The sequence below is a fragment of the Watersipora subatra genome, chromosome 10 (genome assembly GCF_963576615.1).
Source record: "Watersipora subatra chromosome 10, tzWatSuba1.1, whole genome shotgun sequence".
NCBI classification, from domain to species: Eukaryota; Metazoa; Bryozoa; class Gymnolaemata; order Cheilostomatida; family Watersiporidae; genus Watersipora; species Watersipora subatra.
The window spans coordinates 55,628,930-55,649,336 of record NC_088717.1 but is presented as its reverse complement, the minus strand read 5'-3'; the positions used below and the strand labels follow the sequence as shown (position 1 = coordinate 55,649,336).

Below are 20,407 nucleotides of genomic sequence, written 5' to 3'. Positions count from 1 at the left end.
TTAGTGTAAGAATGAATCCAGAAACGGGATCAATAAAGTTCAAAAGCAGTTGTACCAAGGTGTATGTAAGTTGTGGGCGTGTTGTAAGAATTTTGTTGGCATGTTGCAAACTTGTTGGAAGCGTGTTGTGAACATTTTACAAAGGTTTTGTGAGCATGTTCTAAGCGCGCTGTGACTATGTTGTGAGAGTACTTTGAGTGTGCAATGAGCACATTGTAACCATGTCATAGATGCGATGGAAGCCATTTGTGAGGATGTTGTGGGCGTGTGAGGGTATTGTAAGTATGATGCAAATGTGTTGCTTGCAAGCCTGTTGGGAGCTGGTGTTAAGCATTTTGAAAATGTGTTTCAGGCGTATTGTGAGCAGGTTGTATTGTGTAACCATACTGTAAATAGTAAAATGTGTAAAATGGCAATTCTTGAACAAGCAAACTAATATAAGTAACATTCAAAATCGGAATTTTAATGCTTTCTAGAAGAACGCCAAACGGATAAATTGATAATTTGTAAGAGATGACAGCCTTGCTCAATTGCCTCTCCTTCAAGCTTCTTATGAATCATGCTGACCAATTGACCGAGTTACAAATGATGATAACATTAGCAAACAGGAACTATGCTTCCGCTACTAAATTCCAGTTTGCAAATGTTGTTTATGCGTAAATTACTGTGTACGTCTCTTCAGATATCTAAATGTATTTCCTAGCTCACTGCTAAGCATTTGTTTGTTGAAAGACCTTGTAGCTGGCACTAAAACACATTTGACAAGTAATGCTAACTTTTTTAAATGTAATCCATCTGCATATATCTTTATATTCATCAGACCATATCACATGCCGGTTCGTTGCATCATCGCTTACACAGAGCTATAACAGTGATGCAATGAGGAAACTGGTGTTGTCTGCCAATAACAAATAACCATGACTCACTACCATAGCTGGTAGTCAGTCCATAGCCTTAGTTCTTAGAGTTGGGGGACTACAGACGAAGCATTGATCGATGGCAACAACTTTTCAAAAAACGCTCCAATCCGCTTAGGAGAACACATTTGTATTTGCAAATATACAAAAGCAGATGGTTCTGTATTTGAAATCTCGGAAACATTTTTGGTTCAGTAACTGAAAATTTCAAGAATAAAGATACTGAGGTAAAGCGAACATAGTTTAGTCTTGCTTCCAACCTTTTTGACCAAAGAATGACATGTTAGATGATATAAGGTTGACAAAAAGAGAATCCAGAGCTATGGATTCCCTTTTTGTCAAAAGTACAAGCTGTTGCATCTGGAGGCATAATTAAGGTCAAGGCTGTAAGGCCTCATCCACACTGTTAATATTCGTGATGTATGATCCCACTCCTTCTGATCTGAGCAGATCCCATCTGAGCACTCGTGCATGAGGAAGACTATAATTTATTGTGCAGAGTTTGCATCACGTGAGGAGATAATATGCTATGAAAATCTCCGAGAGCGATCAAGCGGCTCACATGTTTTTTTCTTGGCAATCACTGTCGGCTAAATTCAACTGCTCAACTCAGTCATGAGAAGGACATTCGTACATGACCCCTAGTTATTCATCGTATTTTAGTTTTTAGGCTAAATCGGCTAGTTGTTTGCTTATTGCATCACTGGCCATGAAGTATATAATAAGACGCTTTCTTCGTCCAGGCATTCATAAAGTGGGTAACACCATGGCGGTAGTTAACTCTGTAGTAGCCTTGTCAGCAATCTTGCTGACTGTCAACAGCATGTCTGTTGTAGTCAGTGATAAGAAGTGCGTGCCCATGCAGTGGGAGAGTGTACTCCTAGGTCTTGTGGCCCAGAGTGACAATGGAAAGAGTGCGATATATGAGGTTGTTGGCAGCATCCACTATGACTACAATAAAGCGATGGAGGCCGCCCTTGAGAATGTCTATGTAGACGACAAGCTGATTGCAAGCTACAAAATTATAGTCTCTCAGGTATGTGACCAATGTTACAGGTCTCTTGTTCAGCAATTAGGGGCAGTGATAAAATCTGAGTTAGCCTGTGATTTCATGGTTTCAGTTTTTGGCATTTGAAGCATTGACAAACCATTATGCAAGGTTTTATCAATGATATACAGCCCCCCCCCATGGAGGGGGTCTGTATATCAATGATTTTATATATACATAAAAACCTGGTAACACCGTTGATAACAGCAATAAATGCATACGCCTTGTGAAGAAGGTAGTATGATTTTATATTGCTGCAGACATAACAAAGCCCGCGGCGCGTGTTTATCTATTAGAAAGCTTAACTGCAGTATCCGCCGTATAATATGTTTATCTTCAACTAGCAACACATTGTCCCAATTTATTTTAGAGCAGATCATATGTGGCTGAACTGTGTACTCTTGAATCTTTTTCTGTGCCTCAAACACTTTTCAGCTTTCTTTTTAACACCAACCTAATATATCTATCTGAAACACACTGGACTGCTGTCAAATGCTTGACCTTCTTGACAAGCGATGTGTACATACTGTGGGTGTCGTATATAATTTGTACAAAGAAAATATCTAAATGCTAATAGGCTCGAGTACTACATGCGTTGCAAAAGGCGCCGCCGCTTTCGCAATGCAAGGAGCACCTGTGTTCATAGACTAGGATTGCATAGAATATAAGGTTGATCAGACAATTCTTAACAACATTTGAGCTATCGCAACAACCCGAAGAACTCACAAACTAGAAGCACTTAAATACATATCTATGTTGTTATAACAAGGCTATAAAATACTAGACGACATTAAAATGTTAAAGCCCTGTTGCGTAATACTTATGTTTGATAACTGGTAAACATCTTCATCAAATGTACTCTCCAAGGAAATTGAATGACTGATACAGAATGATGGCTTTTTTAGGACGAGTCTTACATTGCAGATATCCTCAAATCACGCTGCGCAAAGCTGCATGGAGCCAAAATAGAGGCTTTCTGCACAAACTCACGTAAGATGCTTCCTGTTGCGTGTAAACTTGGTTGAATGAGGCCATAACTTTTGATCAACTGCATCCTTTGTTCTTAGAAGTTAGTCCATGCTTGGTTCTATTCATATTTTCTGCGGACAAGAACAGGACATAGTTGAACTCAGCCTTAACTCGAGTGGTCAATGAGGCTATATTCATGTCTAGTTCAACTAGTCTGAAGCTTGTGGTCCTACTTTATTTTATTTTTTTTCTTTATTTATTAAAGTAGGATACTAAAATATATATTCATATATTTATAGCTGGTTTGAATTATCTGGGATCGTGGAATCTGGGTAACCAAGTTACTGATACATATACCATGTCAAGTGAGGGTATCTCAAAATCTTACCTTACCATGTTCAGAGATACCTTTTTGCCCGGTACACAGAACATTCAGCAGTCAGTGGCAGGAAGTGAGTATTAAACTTGTCTCTAATTTTATCTTAAATTGAAATTTCTATATTGAATGGAGCTGTTTACATGACTGTATAAGAGAGGCTTAGTGAACACCGTGATAGGATAAAGATGAGGTTGGCATGTACGTGAAGGTACACAGAAGTTTTAAAAGGGTAGTTTTCCCAAACAGTTATGAAAGCATGACTGCTTATTGTTACTTCTGTGAAGTAAACAGACTTACTCATTGCATGAAAGTCGTGAAAAACTGTTGTCTGGTTGATTTGCATGCTAGTAACAGCAATAAACTGTTCCATCCTGATCAGCAAACTTACTGCTGACATACATCTTGTAGGGGAATATGGCATGTTCCCATTTTGAACAACTGTTGCTATTTAATTCGTTGGGTTGTATGTGTGATACTAATATGAAGATGCATTGAAAAATACGGTATTTGGAAAACTTTTAAAACATGGATAGAAAAATACTATGATTGCGCAGAAAAACAGTGAACTGAGATTTTACACCAATAGTTCTAGACCCTGTTTTTTGCTAAAACAACACGCAGTTTATAGAATTCTAATTCTAATACTTTTTAATGCCATTACATGTTAAGAAAATTCTTCACCCGTTGGTTTTATTCCTGCAGTCATTTTTAGCTTCACACAAATTTTTGTATTTTTATCAATTCAAAGGTTCCTATCTCATTTACATTCTTTAGCTGCCAATTTAATTAATTCACTTCTCCAGAAGCTCAAGCTATTTGTAATCTCTGCTGTAGTTGACCAGCTGACCACTGTACAGTTCGCCAATGCGACAGCAGGAATCAAGGACCCTGATGTTTTCATTTTGCCTGACTTCTGTAACTCCAGCATGCCAATAACAGAGAACAGCATGGCTTCCAATTTTTTGAAGGGAGTCCAATTACGCTAATCATGACAAGTGTTAAACTACCACAGTGCTCTGGCTTTAAGATATGACAGTCACACAAATGATGCAACAGCACCCATTTGTATATTATGAGTTGTCTTTCTACTAAACTAGCCATATGCAGTTGGGAGTTGTCTTTTCACCAAACCATTCTTTGTGGACTTCAATATTCAATATTGGTTGTTTAAAGTACTATTATTGTTCACCAACCAAAACCTTTGATACATTTATTCAGGATAGCATGTAAGTTGTTTACTCTTTGCTTGACTTTTACAAATACAATTGTTTTGCAACGTCTGAGCCCCTACACACTTCAATAAGGGAACCAATGATAGACAGGTCTATTAATTAACTATAGTTAATTATTAACTATACTATAGTTAATAGGTCAATTAAGGGAACACAATAGCTAAAATTTATAAACTTGTTTAAAAATTTACAAAAATATATATGTAGCAGGGTTTAATGTAGAATGTGCTCTTTCAGAATGCATCCATTTTATGGACAGAAAACAATACATACTATAAAAAAAGACATTTTATTGCGACCTTGTAACATAAATTTTATTAAATTAATAAAGGTTGTTAAGAACTGCATGCAAGCAATCACCAAATTGTCTGCAGTTTAATAAAATGCTCTCATTAGTAATAAGAGCCATAACAATAATATCAGGTAAAATCTTTTATAAAACTGTTTTTATAAAATTTTCATTTGTGTATTATGAACAAAGAACCGACAGAGCACAGGCTATCTAAATATAATAGCTTAGCTTAACCATGATATTTCTTTCAAAAAAGATAACTAAGAGTTATAAATTAAAATATCTCCAGTAATGCCGAAACAATATTACAAGAACTTGGCGAAAAAACAATTGATTACTTATCACAGCCAGTAAGACATTTAGATTTACAAAATATTCTTTATTATCTGCTATGATGTGTTGTAAAATATGACCAAGAAATAATGTGAGTTTGATGAGAAATGATAAATAATACCTTTTGGCTAGAGTGTCTTCAGTCCACAAACAGATCAATTTCCAAAAGCACATTCAAGTGCCACTAGTAGAGCTGCGCTTAGTAAATATAATATACTGAGACTATAAAAAATACAGCTATTGCAAAAATAGTAGTGGTCTATTTGATTTGTTTATGTACAGGCATAATAAAGTATCTATTTGAGTGGCTTTGTTTCTTTTACCGAATAATTAACATTTGCAAATAATTTTTGGCCAACAATTTTGCTAAAATTCTTTAAAAGCTGAAACTATGCCTAAAAGCGCAATTTCAACTAGCATCATTTTTAACAAAAACAAAAATATCATTCTATATCCGTAAGCTAAACTTAAAAGACAGGTCACAATGTACAGATGTAAAACAGTAGCAGTTGTAGCGAATTTCAAATAAATATGAGTTGTCCTGCTTCTACGTTTATACGTATGACAACTCCGATAAAAAAACCTTTGTTAGCTTGAGCGCATACATAAACAAAATTTAAACCGGCTGGTTTAATAAGCCTCGCAATAGGACCGACAAAAGACTATGTCAAGCTCCATCGTCGGTAATCTTATCCAGTAATTCGAAGCACTGCCATGAAATCCTAGCATAATTCATAAACTAACATAAACTAGCATAATCCTAACATAAACTTCCATACAATCTGTGCGATTTGAAATGGATATTGCAGATTCTTTAGAAGAGGTAGGCACGCAAAAGTGTGTATGCTGTTTGTGTTTATTGTTATTGAATGATATGAGTGAACGTTAGTATTTGTTTTATCAGATTGGTTGTATGCGTTAACTTGTTGTGCGGGAGGATAACTTGTTATTAAGGAGGGTAACTTGTTATTAGGGAAGAATTATGTTATACCGGATTAATCAAATCTACACATACATTAGTGTTGAATTTACTCTGCTAGCTTAGTCTATATTGACCATGCTTAGTTTGGGCACTTTTACATAGCTTGTGTGAACTAATTTGGTTATTTCTGGTTCAGGCACTAGTGAAGGTGTTTAGCAATACTGATATTTACCAGTAAAAGATACCTTTTTATTCTACAATTTTAAAAATTGAAATACACAACTGACAAAACTCTAAAGCAATAATATTAATGACAAAAGGTTAAAATAGCCAATAAAAGTTGCACCTTTACACGAACGGTCTATCTTACTCTTTTTCTTTAGTAGCCTACATACTAGAGCTTCTAGCAAGGGGTACGCCACAGTGTTTAAGTTCTTAGCCAACACAGTTTGCAATGATGCTGCTATATTGCATCTAGTTTGCTATATGAAGCTGGGATTTTAATTCACGTACAGTTCGTAGTAAAAAACCTCTTATAAAGGATTGTAGTTTTTTACATATGTCACCTCTAGTTGTAGCATTGGTGTTTGGGATGCCTTCAGCTTTACTGTCCATCAATTCATCGTATGAGCTGATAAGAGGTGAATGATTTTCCTCCTTTGCTACAAATCTATGCGGAAGGTTGTGTCTAATGTTGTAATGCTTTGATGCTAGAGTTTTTCGATTTCGCACTTCACAAATGTTGGTTATGCTTTCTCTTCTTCTTACATTAGAAATGAATTGTACGGCTGTATTTTGCACCATTTCTATGTTGTAGACTTGATAGTGTTGGTGTGGGTCCCTCACTGCTGCACTATACTTTAAATGCGGTCTACACAGACTTTTGTAGGCCGGTAGTTCTCAGTCATCCATGTTCTTTGCTCAATTTCGTACGAATGAGAGTTTTGCCAGTCAAATGAAAGTCATGACAGTTTATAGGTAGAGAGGCTCAGTAGTTGAAATAGTGAAGGAGAGGAAGCTCAGCAGATGATGGAGAAGAGGCTCCACAGGCTGTGAGAAGGAGAGCCGTAGCAGGTGGTTGAGAAAGACAGGCTGAGTCATTGGAGCTGTTGTCTCTTATAAACGTTTCTGTTAGCCTGTGAGAAGGTGTTTAGGCACTCAGATTCTGTTGTTTGTGTTGCAGAGGGTTAGTATTTTAGTGGACTTGTCTTTAGTACGTCATAGGTGTGTGCTGATTGGAAATGATGACTAACTCCAGTTATTTTGGTCATGTTTGGTAGAGGTCTAATTTTTTTTTGTGATTTTCTGTGATTTGCTGATTAATGGATTTTCTTAATTTGTCTTGGCTTGTATCTTCTGAATGTATTTTTTGTGGTTCTCTGATATCTAGAGTGGGCTTTTTTGGTTGAATCTTTTTTATATAGTTGACGTTTTGATGATTAAGCAAATTGCGTAAATTGTTGAGGTTCTTTTTTCGATATCTTGTTTTGCTGATGTTTTCATACAACAAACTTGTCAGTTGTGTATTAGTAGAACCCCATCACCAATATAAAACAACACAAGACCAATAACATAAATTGTGATCGGTATGGAGTATAAACAAAAAAAGTGTTAGTATGAAAAAGTAGAAGCAGATAACAGAATATTAGAATGTTATATCTTTCCTTTCTAGCTATAGACAAATGGATTGCTTGGGCGTGATGAAGGGTGCACCAAAACACTGCCAGAGTGTGTACACTTACTAGTTGTGGTGGATCGGTTGCGGCTGCCTTGGCTTGGGATCGATATGCCAGAGAGGCGATGTGATCGAGGTGTTGAGACAGGAGTGATTATACGATTGGGAATGGGCTGGTGATGTGGGTGTGATAGCAGACAGTTTTGGGTTAGTCACGGGTTGGATCAATGCATGTGTTTCTGGTTTGGGAAAGAAAATTTCTGGCTGTGGTACATACATGAGCTGTTAAGGGGTTTGTCTCAAGCCACTTTTATCAGGATTATGTTTGAGTTAATCTGTTGAACCTTAAAATAATTTCTTAGCCGGCGTGCTTTACCCTTTATTTGCCTACGTCCTCATGGTATCTCTAGCCTGTAATGGGACAAGAGGCTGCCTTCCCTGATTATCGCACGCTAGCACATTGTGGCGCTGCTCAGACAAAAAAATCTGATCTTTCTATTCTTTAAGACGCTTGGAGCCAGAAGCTCTCTGAATATGGGAAGAGGTGATTGAGATCCCATGCTAAGTTTGTCTGTATTGGAGAAATGAGCTCATTTTTGGCATACTTTGCAGGTTGAGTAAAGCCATGTATAAATAAACCAATCCAAATCAATTTTCTCCAATAGCATCTTCAGTCTGAACTGCTCATTCTGCAAGTTTATTGGCTTGATTGTGGTTTGGAGCACTTGTGATGTGCTCAATTTTTCAAAACTGTTTGAACATTGCTGATTACAGCAGTTGATGTTGTGCAGTGAAGAAGATCCACTTTAATACATTCAGCGAAGGAATCCACAGCTACCAAATATGATTTATTGTGCCATTCAAACAAATCTGTACTGACAATTGCAATCGTGTTTTCATTATCCGCATCTTTGGCAGAGAGACACTGTACACGGCGTGTAATGCAACAAGTTTGACATCACCTCATATTTTCATATGATACAGCTGGAGATCTCACCTAAGCCTACAAAAACTCCAATATATTCAGTCGCACATCTACATCATTATCATCAGGGCTTGTGACTTGACTTGTTAAGGATTCTGGAGAGTTACTTGGATCAATTTTTTGCTTCAAACATATATTTACATCTATGTAGTCTATATCTATAGAACATATATTGTTTTTTTTGCAGAAATCCACTCACGGAACAAAATATTTTACAGTCTATATTTTTCAAAGAAAGTATCATCTGTTTTAAGATGGGCATTATCTTATGACTGAACTAAAGCAACTGATTTAAAATCAATTTTTATGCTGAAATCCTTGCAAGCTAGTGAGAACTAGTCCAAAAAGTTTTTGAAGTCATGTTTAGATGATGCAGAAAAAGCTGCATCATCAGCGTATAGAGATTCTTGAACAACTAGTTCTTGAACATTTTATTTCGTTTTGAATCTCAAAAGAGTAAGCAAATTTTATCATCACGTGAAAAAATTGACAGACCTACTCATTTATCCATATGCACATATGCTTTTCTAATAACAAAGAAGCACTCACCAAACAGGGTTGGTGCAAAAAAACAGCTTTGCTTTACTTTTCGTTTCCTTTGATAGTGATCAGACAGGTCAACTTCATTTTGACTGCCATCATACGTATTCTCGTAAACAGATTTAATGAGTGATAATGGAATAGAGTGAACAAACTGCTTTTGCGAGGCTTTTTTATTAACAAGTCATAAACTTTGGTTGGATCAACAAAAGCCTTATGCAGAGGCTCACATCACTTTAGAGCTTTTATCTAGATTTGTCTGACACAAAATATATCAGAAGTAAATCGACCAGGTTTTGAAATGTATTGTGATTCAGGATAGATTATTTCAGCCATTTTGTTGGAGGCAGAATGTTGAGAGAAGCCAATGGGCCATCATTTTTTTTCAGTCCCACCGAACAGGAATATGTCTCAGTAGTAGTTAAGTCACCCTGAAAACCATTGTTTTTTTTAATAGTGTTGAAATTTTGGCATCTCTGAAGTCTTGGTGTACAGTTTTGTGTGCTCAGTAGTTCAAGATCAGCTCGTAGATGTGTTTTCTAAGTTCATATACACTGCTTAAAGCAGCTCTCCAGAGTTTTTCATTTTGCCGGCAGGTATTGCTTCCATAACCTCTTCTGAAAATGGTTATTCATCAAGTTTGTTGAAAGTTGGGATTGAGTCAATTGATTACACTACTTGGCTAACACGTTGCTGCGTAAGTTAGCATAATACATGTATATAATTTTTCTGTCTAATTGCCTAGCTTTGTCATGTCAGCGATGACTTTATCAGCATTTCCTTAGGGGATGCCAAATGATTGAGTAGAGGGTTTGAGTACAACTTTGATACCATAGTACGTTTCTCGAATATCACCCAGATTGTGAAATACTCTAATGGCCAAGAAAAGTGAGCCCCTTTATCTGCTCCTTAGTGACCCACAGTGCAACTGCTCTATGTGGCATTCTGTGTTTTTCAGTATTGACTTCTTTTTATAGGAAAGCAGAGCTCTTTTTTATCAAGACTGACTAGATGAATAGAAGTCAGGTGGTCAGCCGGTCACAACTTTTCATAACTTGCCTTCTAGCGGTGGCAACCACACAATCTTTAATCGCTGTGTTCCGAGCTACCCGTTTTGAGCCTCTTAGATAGTGAGTTGTAAAACTACTCAAATTTGGTGAGAACATATTTTTTAATAATCTTTAAAATTTTGACCATTGTTTTGTGGTAAGGCTTTTAGCTTGAGCCCCTTACAGAAGACCACTACATGGGATCTGTATCATGATCTGCACTGTTCTAAGTTCATGTGTTATGGACCTTCTTTTTATTCGTTTTTTCAAGTGCTATAATAAAGTCAAAAGTACACTGTTCAAGAAAATTTTGTAAAACAGTTTCTTCGAGAGAATGTGTTTATGATTATCAGATTATTTCGACAGCAAACCTCGTTTATTTTTCCTACCTTTAACTTTCCAAGACACTGTGGCCCGTCTTTCTAGTCAGCTCCCATGTTGACATTTATATCTCTTGGCAGCGTAGTACGATAATTCATAGGGCAGCTGTGCAACACCCTTTTAAGCTGCTTACAAAAAAGTTTTCAACTGTGGCCTCGGCATCAACAGTTGAGAGCATACGCAGAAATAAAGAGTATACTAAAGTTGAATACTCGATGAGTGACTCTATTAAACATTGTAAAAGATATATGAATGCTTGAGACAAAAATGTTGTGCACAGCAAACTCTTCCATATAATCTTACCACTTTATTTATTCGTTCGAAGCAGTAAATTACGCATTTTTGTTTTTTGATGGTACCGCTTCCAAAGAGTCTTATCTCTTAAAGTGCTGTTATACCCATCAAGTGCTCGAGCAGCTTTCGATGAGTAACAGCAGCTATTCAAGCACCAACATGTTCAGAGTTATGATCATAATTGATGTCTATTCCAAGGGTCATTGTCTTGATATTCAAAATTGCAAAATAAAATATAGATTTCTTGGATGAACAACGTGATGCTGAAACCATGCACACCCATGCCTGTAACGCATGATGAAGTGATAACACCTATCTGATCAGGGACTGTCTGACATGAGTGGGCAGCAGCTTATAACAATGAGCAGCCATGCCGAAGGTTATACCACTCAAGTTTGAACCGGTGTAGTCTTTTTTGTTTCAGACTTTTTTTATAGTAACATTGCTACAAGTTTTTATTTTTTCATAAGATGTTATTGTGTGATTTCTGTTGCAGTTTTTGAACATCTTACAGTTCATAGACATCTTTATCAATAGCATCAACTTGCAGATTTTTATTTGTCTGTAAGAGGATGGTGGTACATTTTTGTGGAGATTTTTGTCTACTGAGACACTTGATGGATTTTGCAGATCTGCTTTAGATCAGATATGCAAACTCATAGTTTTTACCTGAAACTAGCTCTATGCCAGATCACTATGTTTTCATCCAGTTTCATATGCATCCAGATGAGAAGTTTTGTTACTTCCAGTCCTCAAGTCTGTTTTTTTTGCAATAGTCATATAGTCATATAGTCGTAAAGATGTATTTGAGGTTGATTCTGGCAACATGAGAACACCGAGGTTGAGCTAGTCTAGTCTATAGTGGAATGTTCAAGCCCTTGTATTTTTTATAATAGCCAATCACTACATGCAATCATATGGAGCCGGCATGTTATAATGAGGTGGTGGCGATACTGCTGGATCCGTGTTAGCGACAATTGGGTGATTATAAGATGGCTGTGCAAGACAGCCTTTTGGCTTAGATCTGTTGTCATTAGTGATTAAGAAGGAAACACTTAAATTTATTTGCTATTCTCACAGAAATACTTTTCATGGTATCCAGGTTGGATAGCCACTGTTAAAATATCAACTGTCATATATAATATATGATAAAGGCATATATAATAAACATAATATATCATATGTCATATATAAAGTATCACAAAGGCAACATCACAATTATTGAAGCAGCACTTTTTCTAAAAGTAACTTTAAAAAGCTGACATACCGATTAAAATTCACTACAAGTTCATCATAGGTACACTGATCTCTGACAAACTCCTACACAAGGTATCAACACATCTGGAACAGTGTACTTAAGCTAGATATATGTCTGAAGCTGTTTCATTTTGTTACCAGCTCTCCTCCTAATCGTCAATGCACCATAATTACTGGTAGTTTTTGAAAGGTTGGTTATGGTAGTTATTCCTTGTAGATCAGGGGTTCCCAATCTTTTTCATTTAGTTCTTTCCTTACGCCTTTTCATAAATTTGATTCCCCTTCCCCACTTTTAACTCGCATGACTAAAACAACCGATACAAATTATAAACCCATTTTATCGTACATATCCAAACATATAACAACATATTAGTTTTTATACAGCACGCATACAACCCACAACAATACATGACTTTCGGCATGGCGGTGAATTGGTTTATGACTAGTATAGCGTACTATCCAATTAAAATCTGGATGGATGTGTTCACATATATCTGAATTCTGACTAGTAGCTCATTATTAGCAACTAGTGTTATAGATAAAACAAAAATTTTAAATGATAAAGCCCAAACACATACGGCACTGCAGGATATTCTGTAAGTTAAAAATTAAACAAATCAGACACTTCCCTGCTTACCTCTTGTATATTCAAAATGCCCGCCTAGGGGGAATTCCTCCCTGGTTGGGAACCCAAGTTGTAGATTAACATAATCAAAGGATAAAGGGAAACTTCTGGCAATTTTTGCTTTGCTTTTCAACTAAGGTATACAATCAGTATTTTTATAATAAGTTACAAGTGCATTTCATCAAAGTATCGCAGGCAAACATTGCAATAAGGCAAATACTGCAGTAAGACTATATCGTGATAAAGCAATACCACCATAAAATAAATATTGCAAAAAAGTAAGTTTCACAATAAAGCAAATACCGCAATAAGGCAAAGACAGTGGTAAGGCAAATACTGTAGGAAGGCAAATACCGCACTAAGACAATACCTGAATAAGGCAAGTACCACAATAAGGCAATACCTCAATAAGGCAATACCGCGATAAGGCAATACTACAATAAGGCAATACCACACTAAGGCAAATACTACTATAAAGCAAATACCACAATAAGGCAATACCACAATAAGGTAATACTAGAATAAGGCAAACACCTCAATAAGGCAATACCACAATAAGGCAATACCGCACTAAGGCAAATACCATTATATAGCGAATACCACAATCAATCATTACCACAATGAGGTAAATACCACCATAAGGTAATACCAGAATAAGGTATTACCACAATAAAGACATAGCAAGCAAATAATGCAGAATTATAATGAAATGGTTATTCTATTTTACCCTAGTTACATCAAGATTAGTCAACCAGTTTTTCTAATTCCATTTTTTCAAATAGATAAAAACTGGAAACTTAATAAAAAGTTGGAAAAACTTGCTGTTGTTAAGTGTGGCTCAATTTAGCATTTGTCTTGGTCAAGTTAGTATTATTATGTATTAGTTGTTGTGTATGGAAGACTAGCTGAATGCCTGGCTTTGCCGGGTAATAAAAGGTGATAAAATAAAGTCTGCAGGTCAAATAAATTAAGAAACAATTATAAAAGTGTTTAAATTTAAATTAGAAATAATTAGCAAGTAATAGCTAAATTAAGTCTGTTTTGCCACAATTACAATAAGACGATTGGGTAATGATACAATTGATATGAACTGAGAAAAAAATAGAAATCCTGAATATGTTGAATTAATAATAACAATTCATGCATAGAAGTGCAATGTATAAAAAGGTTACCTTTCCAGCAGAGGCTATCCATCAAAACTTTGAATACGACGATACTGGTACCTCTTGATATTGGTACAAATGTAAAAATGGGATATCGGACTGTCTTTGTCTGGTACCTTGTCTGACCGAGCAGACAGAGAATGTAGAGGCTATTCCCACTTGAGATAATACAAATGTCCGCATGAAAATTATTAGCCTTTACCAATTTAGTAATCGAACCTTACAAAAAACTGGAAATAGAAGTGTAATGGCACATTTGAAATTGAAACGGCACACTTAAAAGGCACTCTAAAAATTACAAATTAAACAAGTAGATAATAGCCGCCAAAAATTAATTTTTAAACAATTCAAAAAAATAACAACTGCAAAAGGTAATATTAGTTAACAATTAAAAGTGCACATTTAGCGTGTGCATCCGGTATACGGTAAATGGTATGAGCGATAGAATGCTAAGGACTGTATAACTCAGTAGTTAAATGTGTGGTTTAAAACTTGCGGTTGTAATCTCAGTGAATTCATATCCAGCACACTGCGAGCGTTTCATTCCAACAATGTAATAGCTATAACTGGACATACCGAAGGACACACAGACAGACACACAAACTTTTGAGATTTATATATATAGATTTGTAGGGGCCTGTCATAAAATAATTTGACTAAATACTTTTACATAATACATCTCTATTTGTAAAAACCACTTGTTCATATTGGAGAGCCTCCATCCAAGCTGAACTAAATACTGTACTCAACATGCTTTTTGTTATTACAATGTGACATCATCCTTTGTAAACCTTCAACACCCATTCCATGTCATTGAGGGAATTTTTTATTAACAGTCTGCTTGGGAATTTGTGGAAGATGCGGAGACGTTACTAGCCCGCTATACTAATCGCAATGGGAGTGAACGTAAGGTTGACAAAGCTCTCAGATACATAGCTTCAGTTTCACCGAGTTCACCAGGGGGTCAGGCAGCGCTAGGAGGAGCGAGTGGCTGGTATGTAGGGTTTCTCTTCTACTATATGTCTTTGTGATTGACCTTTTACTATTCTGTCAGTTTAGAGCCATGACATCTAAGGCTTCCAGGAAGTTTCAAAAACAAACTTTATAGTCATACAAGGAAGACCAAAGTTGCTGTGACTCAAGTTTATCTTATCTAGTACAGTAGCTGACTCCTATCAGAGGTCAGAGGTCAAAAGGATAGTGACAACCACAGGTGTCCTTTAGCGGGATATTGCCGAGGCCGGGCCGTGGTCTACACACAAAAAAACAACAAAGGTCCACGCATTTATGAGCAAAAACAAAAGTATCCACCCAAATATCTCACCAATCTAATGAGCAGCACACACAAAAACTAAACCAATCGACAGAGCCACCGATCATGTCAAAATATTCCAAGTTTCAAGTCATGTCTTGCACAACTCACCTTATGGTTTATCAAAACTTGTCCTAAAGTCCTTATTAATTTGAGACTGTCCAATTGCTGTTTAGAAATGGTCGCCGCTAGCCTAACCTAACGTCCTGATTCAACATCTCACTCAACTATCGGGGTATTGCTAGAAGAGGGAATCAAAAAATTCAGGAGCAATCAGCAATGCCCCGATAGTTACTGAGATGGTAAATTAAGACGTTAGGCTAGGCCAGCGGTGACCATTTCTAAAACAGTAATTGGACAGTCTCAACTTAATAGGGACTTTGGGACAAGTTTTAATAAACCATAAGGCGAGTTGTGCAAGACATGACTTGAAACTTGGAATATTTTGACATGATGGGTGGCTCTGTTGATTGGTTTAGTTTTTGTGTGTGCAGCTCATTGGATTGGTGAGATATTTGGGTGGATACTTTTGTTTTTGCTCATAACTACATGGACCTTTGTTGTTTTTTGTGTGTGTAGACTACGGCCCGGCCTCGGCAATATCCCGCTAAAGGACACCTGTGGTGACAACCATATTACAACATCGCCCAATAAATCTTTTAACAAGTAACATGTCTGCACGGCGAGCTCTCAACTCTTTCTGTTAGGTGTTGTTAGGTGCATTGATTAGACCTATCGCATTACTGATGAGTCAAGACTAAAATAGTAAAAAGATTGTCCAAGAAACTGATCGAGGGAAACATTTATTGAGTCTGTCCCAAAAATGATTAGCATTCACAAAAAAATGTTGCAGCATTTTACAAATTTAGTCATGCTGCCAAATTTTTGCTAACATATGGGTGGAAATCCAACAAATTACTATTAGATATAAGATAGGTGTAAGGTATAATGACGGACAACCAGCTATTAGATATAAGATAGGTGTAAGGTATAATGTCGGACAGCCAGCTATTAGATATAAGATAGGTGTAAGGTATAATGACGGACAACCAGCTATTTGATATAAGATAGGTGTAAGGTATAATGACGGACAACCAGCTATTAGATATAAGATAGGTGTAAGGTACAATGTCAGACAACCAGCTATTAGATATAAAATAGGTGTAAGGTACAATGTCGGACAACCAGCTATTAGATATAAGATAGGTGTAAGGTACAATGTCGGACAACCAGCTATTAGATATAAGATAGGTGTAAGGTACAATGTCGGACAACCAGCTATTAGATATAAGATAGGTGTAAGGTACAATGACGGACAACCAGCTATTAGGTATAAGATAGGTGTAAGGTACAATGTCGGACAACCAGCTATTAGATATAAGATAGGTGAAAGGTATAATGTCGGACAACCATATTCAGTTTTCGAATGTGTTTCCAGGCAAGTTGCAAGGAGTACATCTACTCATCTGACATGCACTTCTTCAACCATAATTTCTCAAAAGATACTTTTCAGTTTTACTATAATCATTAAAGAAATTGCTGATGAACTGTTGCTATCCAATCATTATGTTAGTTTACATATAAGAAGAATAATGAAAAGTGAGACAACCTCGACTACTACAGCTATGTCTCACGCTGTCACACTCTTCAGGTAGTGAACCGAAAATTTTAATGGATTGAGTTAATTTTAGTTATCTTTTTAGTAAAAATAAGTAATATTTATTTACACTTAAGTTATGTCATAAACCTCATTTACTCAGATATCAGAGAGAATGATTCTATATACTGACACATGTTAATATTAGTTTATTTGAGCATTTGTTTATTATAAATACTATTACTCCTAGTTTAGTTGGCGCAGTTACACGGTTATTGTATCCGTTCATTTCTTATTGAGTTTGCTTTGTGTTATTTTGCTATTTCTCACATCTGGTACAGACAATATCACCTTTAATCCAACATAATTTATGCAGAGTGCACAACATACTTCTGGTCAATAGCCTTAGGTTCTCAGAAGTCCCTAGCAATTATGTGAAGAGTCCTTGGTTCTCATTATATTGCCTGACTAAATACTTACATTCTTATTATTGGTTTGTAGTGTTGCCGGTTTTCTTTTCACAAAGATTGGTAAAACTGCTGCCTTCACAATAGGCTGTGGCCTGCTGTCTTTACAGGTTGGTTTTACCTGCCTAATTTAGCTGATGATTGTTCGTCTATGAGCAGTGATATGATAACGAATCATCAAAGACCACTAGCAATTAAACCGTAGGTTAAGTATAATCCTTTTTGTGAGAAGATTGCCATTCCTGTGTCCTTGAGTTACTGAGTTGCAGTACGGAAAATTCTCCTAAATGCTACACTATTTACATTGATGAGGGCTGATGGTAATCAGCTTTTTATCGTTAAAAATGAAATTCCACAGAATTTTTAGTAGATTTTATCAGAAAGTATCAGTGTTTTTCTACCATTTGTGATTATTTTTGATGTTGAGGGTGATCTGACTGCCAGGATGTTTCAAGATTAAAATGGAAAAACTTGATCATGATTAAAACGCTCAGATCAAGTGAAAGTGTGATTATGACGTCTGTAGTTGGGAAGAGGCCGACAAAATAAAGAACCGTGGCGCTGCAACTTGAACGCAATAGCTGATATTAACTATAGCAATGATAGCAACTGGTGACATCATTTTGCACGTGTTTTGCTTTTGAATATTTTAACTGCGTTCAAGTTTTGTTAACCCTTTCGCGGGCGAATTTTCAAAACTAAATCAGACCCCCATGGGCGAATTAAATTTCCAAAAAATCAATTTTTTTTTAAAGGTTCATACACTTTTCTGTGTGTTATTATGTGCATATATCTATGTTTAAAGGTGCATATGTATACATGTATATGTCCATAGGCATATATATATAGATTATAAACGAATAAAAATGTATAACATAAAATATATATTTTTCATAATAATTGTCTATTTATGAATGATATTTTCAAAAGCATTCTCCTTTACAAAGGCCCACATCACTGTCTTTGCACCATTTACTTATTCGTGTAACAAAGAGCTCCCACAAAGATGTACTTCCTGGATTGACAGGTTCAAAAAAACTTTTCAAAATACTCTAGTGGTTGAGCATCTATTGGAGTAAATACTGGGCCTGTCATTGCTATAAACTGCTGAATTGTAGGAGATTTATCTCTGTTCATGTTGGTTATATTCTTCCAGGCACTGGCCTCACTCCTACTCACATCCTCATCATTGCTGCTACCAGCCTTTTCATCACTGTCACTTCCAGATGTAAAGTCATTCCAATCACAATCCGAACCTGATTCACTGTCATTTCTTGCTACTAAATCTAAAAAGTCACTATCAGCTCTGAATCTCTTAGTAATTTCGGTACTAGTACTTGCTTTATTAGAATAATCTCGGGGAGGGGGGGGGGGTTCTTTTAGAAGTCGCCATGACGGTAAACTAAATTCAAACCCTCAAAAAATTCGGTAAATAAAAGCTAAAACCGAATCTAGAAAAATAAAAGTTGATAAATTATTTAGAATAATTTTCTAATTTTTTTCCAAAGTTTGTTCATTTATCACTGCTAAAAACGATCGTTTTTCAACCTTAAAGTCAATTTTTGAGGCTACCGAAACTGCCATATCGTAGGTTGCTATTGGTAAAAAAGTAAACAAAAAACGGCATTTAGCTAACCAGAAACGGCAATAATAAAATACGTTACCGAAACGACAAAAACGTCGAACTGCCCATTAGCAGCCGTATCGCGAAGCGACAAAAACGTCGCTCTGCCCGCGAAAGGGTTAATTTTAATCTTGAAACATCCTGTCTGTCAGATCAGCTCAAACGTCAAAAACAATTACAAATGATAGAAAGATACCAATAGTTTCTGATAAAACCCTTTGTAAGATTTTTAAATGTTTAGTTATTGTTTGTTCACAGGTGGCTCATTACATGGGGTATGTGAGGGTGGACTGGGCCAAGATACACAAGGACCTTGGTCACAGAGGCACCGAGTTTATCAGGAGGTCACGAGTGGCTGGTCGACATAAAAAGTCGGTAAGTAGAGTGGGGCTTCTGTTACGTTGTATACTATTGGGTCAAGATGACCAATGTGAGATATGGTAGTTTAGTCTAGCTGTTTGAATGTGATATTGATGTATGGACACCGTTCAACATAATAAGGGTAAGTCGATGATGCATTTAAATACTACCAAGATATATCGAAACATCTTTCAGCATCAGCCGGTTATAAATGTGAACTTCAGACCTAGAGCTTACAAAGTTTCAATTATTTTTGCCATCTCTGTAAATCCTTTTTGCGAGGTTCGCTCTTTGAAACTAGTTACGGCTTTGGTAATTTTGGAATTTGCTTTGCATTGACAACTTAAATTGTCTGTTTCTAGGTAGTGGATTTCATCAAGCGAAATGTACCTTTATCTGGAGGGTTTGCAGGTGGGTTTCTACTTGGATTGGCCTTTTCATAGCCCTGAATCTGCCTCAGACACTAACTACAGCTGCTAGTGGAACCAGCTTTCGTAACCAGCTTTTACTCTTCCCACTTGCGACACCAGTTACTACTTCGGCTGAGGTGATAAACTTATTTTCATCTTAACCTTTGACTACATCATTTGTCTTTCATTTGTCTTTCATTTGTGACTGCTTTCTCTTTTGTTTTCATTTTTCTAAGTGAATGCATTTTGGAGAAGAACATTGTTGGCTTGCATTGAGTACAGTTTTATTTTTAGGGAAATATACACAGCTGAGTAACAGATCTTTTCGAGAGTCTGCCATAAAATAGCGATGAACAACTTAATTCTATATCAATAAATCATGGAGTCATGGACAACAACTTACATTTTTTTGTATATAAATAATTTTGTCTAAAAACACCAACAATGAATAAATGAACATAAATAAAATATTAAGAAAAATAACAAGTTTACAGCAAAATGTTTATTTCCTACCTCCTCAGCTCAGATCACATATCATATTCTTAATTCACATCAAATTGCTAATTTTCATGCTTA

At 36.3% G+C, this 20,407-nt stretch overlaps 2 protein-coding genes across 2 annotated transcripts; both read left to right on the top strand.

Moving 5' to 3' along the window:
- Positions 1 to 1,660: 1,660 nt before the first annotated feature.
- LOC137405938 (uncharacterized) lies at positions 1,661 to 4,596 on the top strand. The gene is made up of 4 exons (XM_068092413.1): positions 1,661 to 1,953; positions 2,871 to 2,955; positions 3,234 to 3,386; positions 4,148 to 4,596. The coding sequence occupies exons 1-4, from the start codon at positions 1,684 to 1,686 to the stop codon at positions 4,297 to 4,299; spliced, it is 660 nt and encodes a 219-aa protein (XP_067948514.1). The 5' UTR covers positions 1,661 to 1,683; the 3' UTR covers positions 4,300 to 4,596.
- A 1,255-nt stretch (positions 4,597 to 5,851) lies between these two features.
- Positions 5,852 to 20,008, top strand: LOC137406315 (FUN14 domain-containing protein 1-like). Its single transcript, XM_068092876.1, has 5 exons — positions 5,852 to 5,993; positions 14,898 to 15,055; positions 17,472 to 17,547; positions 19,320 to 19,436; positions 19,784 to 20,008. The coding sequence occupies exons 1-5, from the start codon at positions 5,967 to 5,969 to the stop codon at positions 19,862 to 19,864; spliced, it is 459 nt and encodes a 152-aa protein (XP_067948977.1). The 5' UTR covers positions 5,852 to 5,966; the 3' UTR covers positions 19,865 to 20,008.
- Positions 20,009 to 20,407: the final 399 nt, after the last annotated feature.

Bases quoted from the DNA above. Each gene is read 5' to 3' on its own strand.
- LOC137405938 (XM_068092413.1), top strand. From the start codon at position 1,684: ATGGCGGTAGTTAACTCTGTAGTAGCCTTGTCAGCAATCTTGCTGACT. The intron at 1,954-2,870 runs GTATGTGACCAA...TGGCTTTTTTAG, and splicing joins ACAAAATTATAGTCTCTCAG to GACGAGTCTTACATTGCAGA. The intron at 2,956-3,233 runs GTAAGATGCTTC...ATATATTTATAG, and splicing joins GGCTTTCTGCACAAACTCAC to CTGGTTTGAATTATCTGGGA.
- LOC137406315 (XM_068092876.1), top strand. From the start codon at position 5,967: ATGGATATTGCAGATTCTTTAGAAGAG. The intron at 17,548-19,319 runs GTTGGTTTTACC...GTTTGTTCACAG, and splicing joins GTGGCCTGCTGTCTTTACAG to GTGGCTCATTACATGGGGTA. The intron at 19,437-19,783 runs GTAAGTAGAGTG...GTCTGTTTCTAG, and splicing joins CTGGTCGACATAAAAAGTCG to GTAGTGGATTTCATCAAGCG.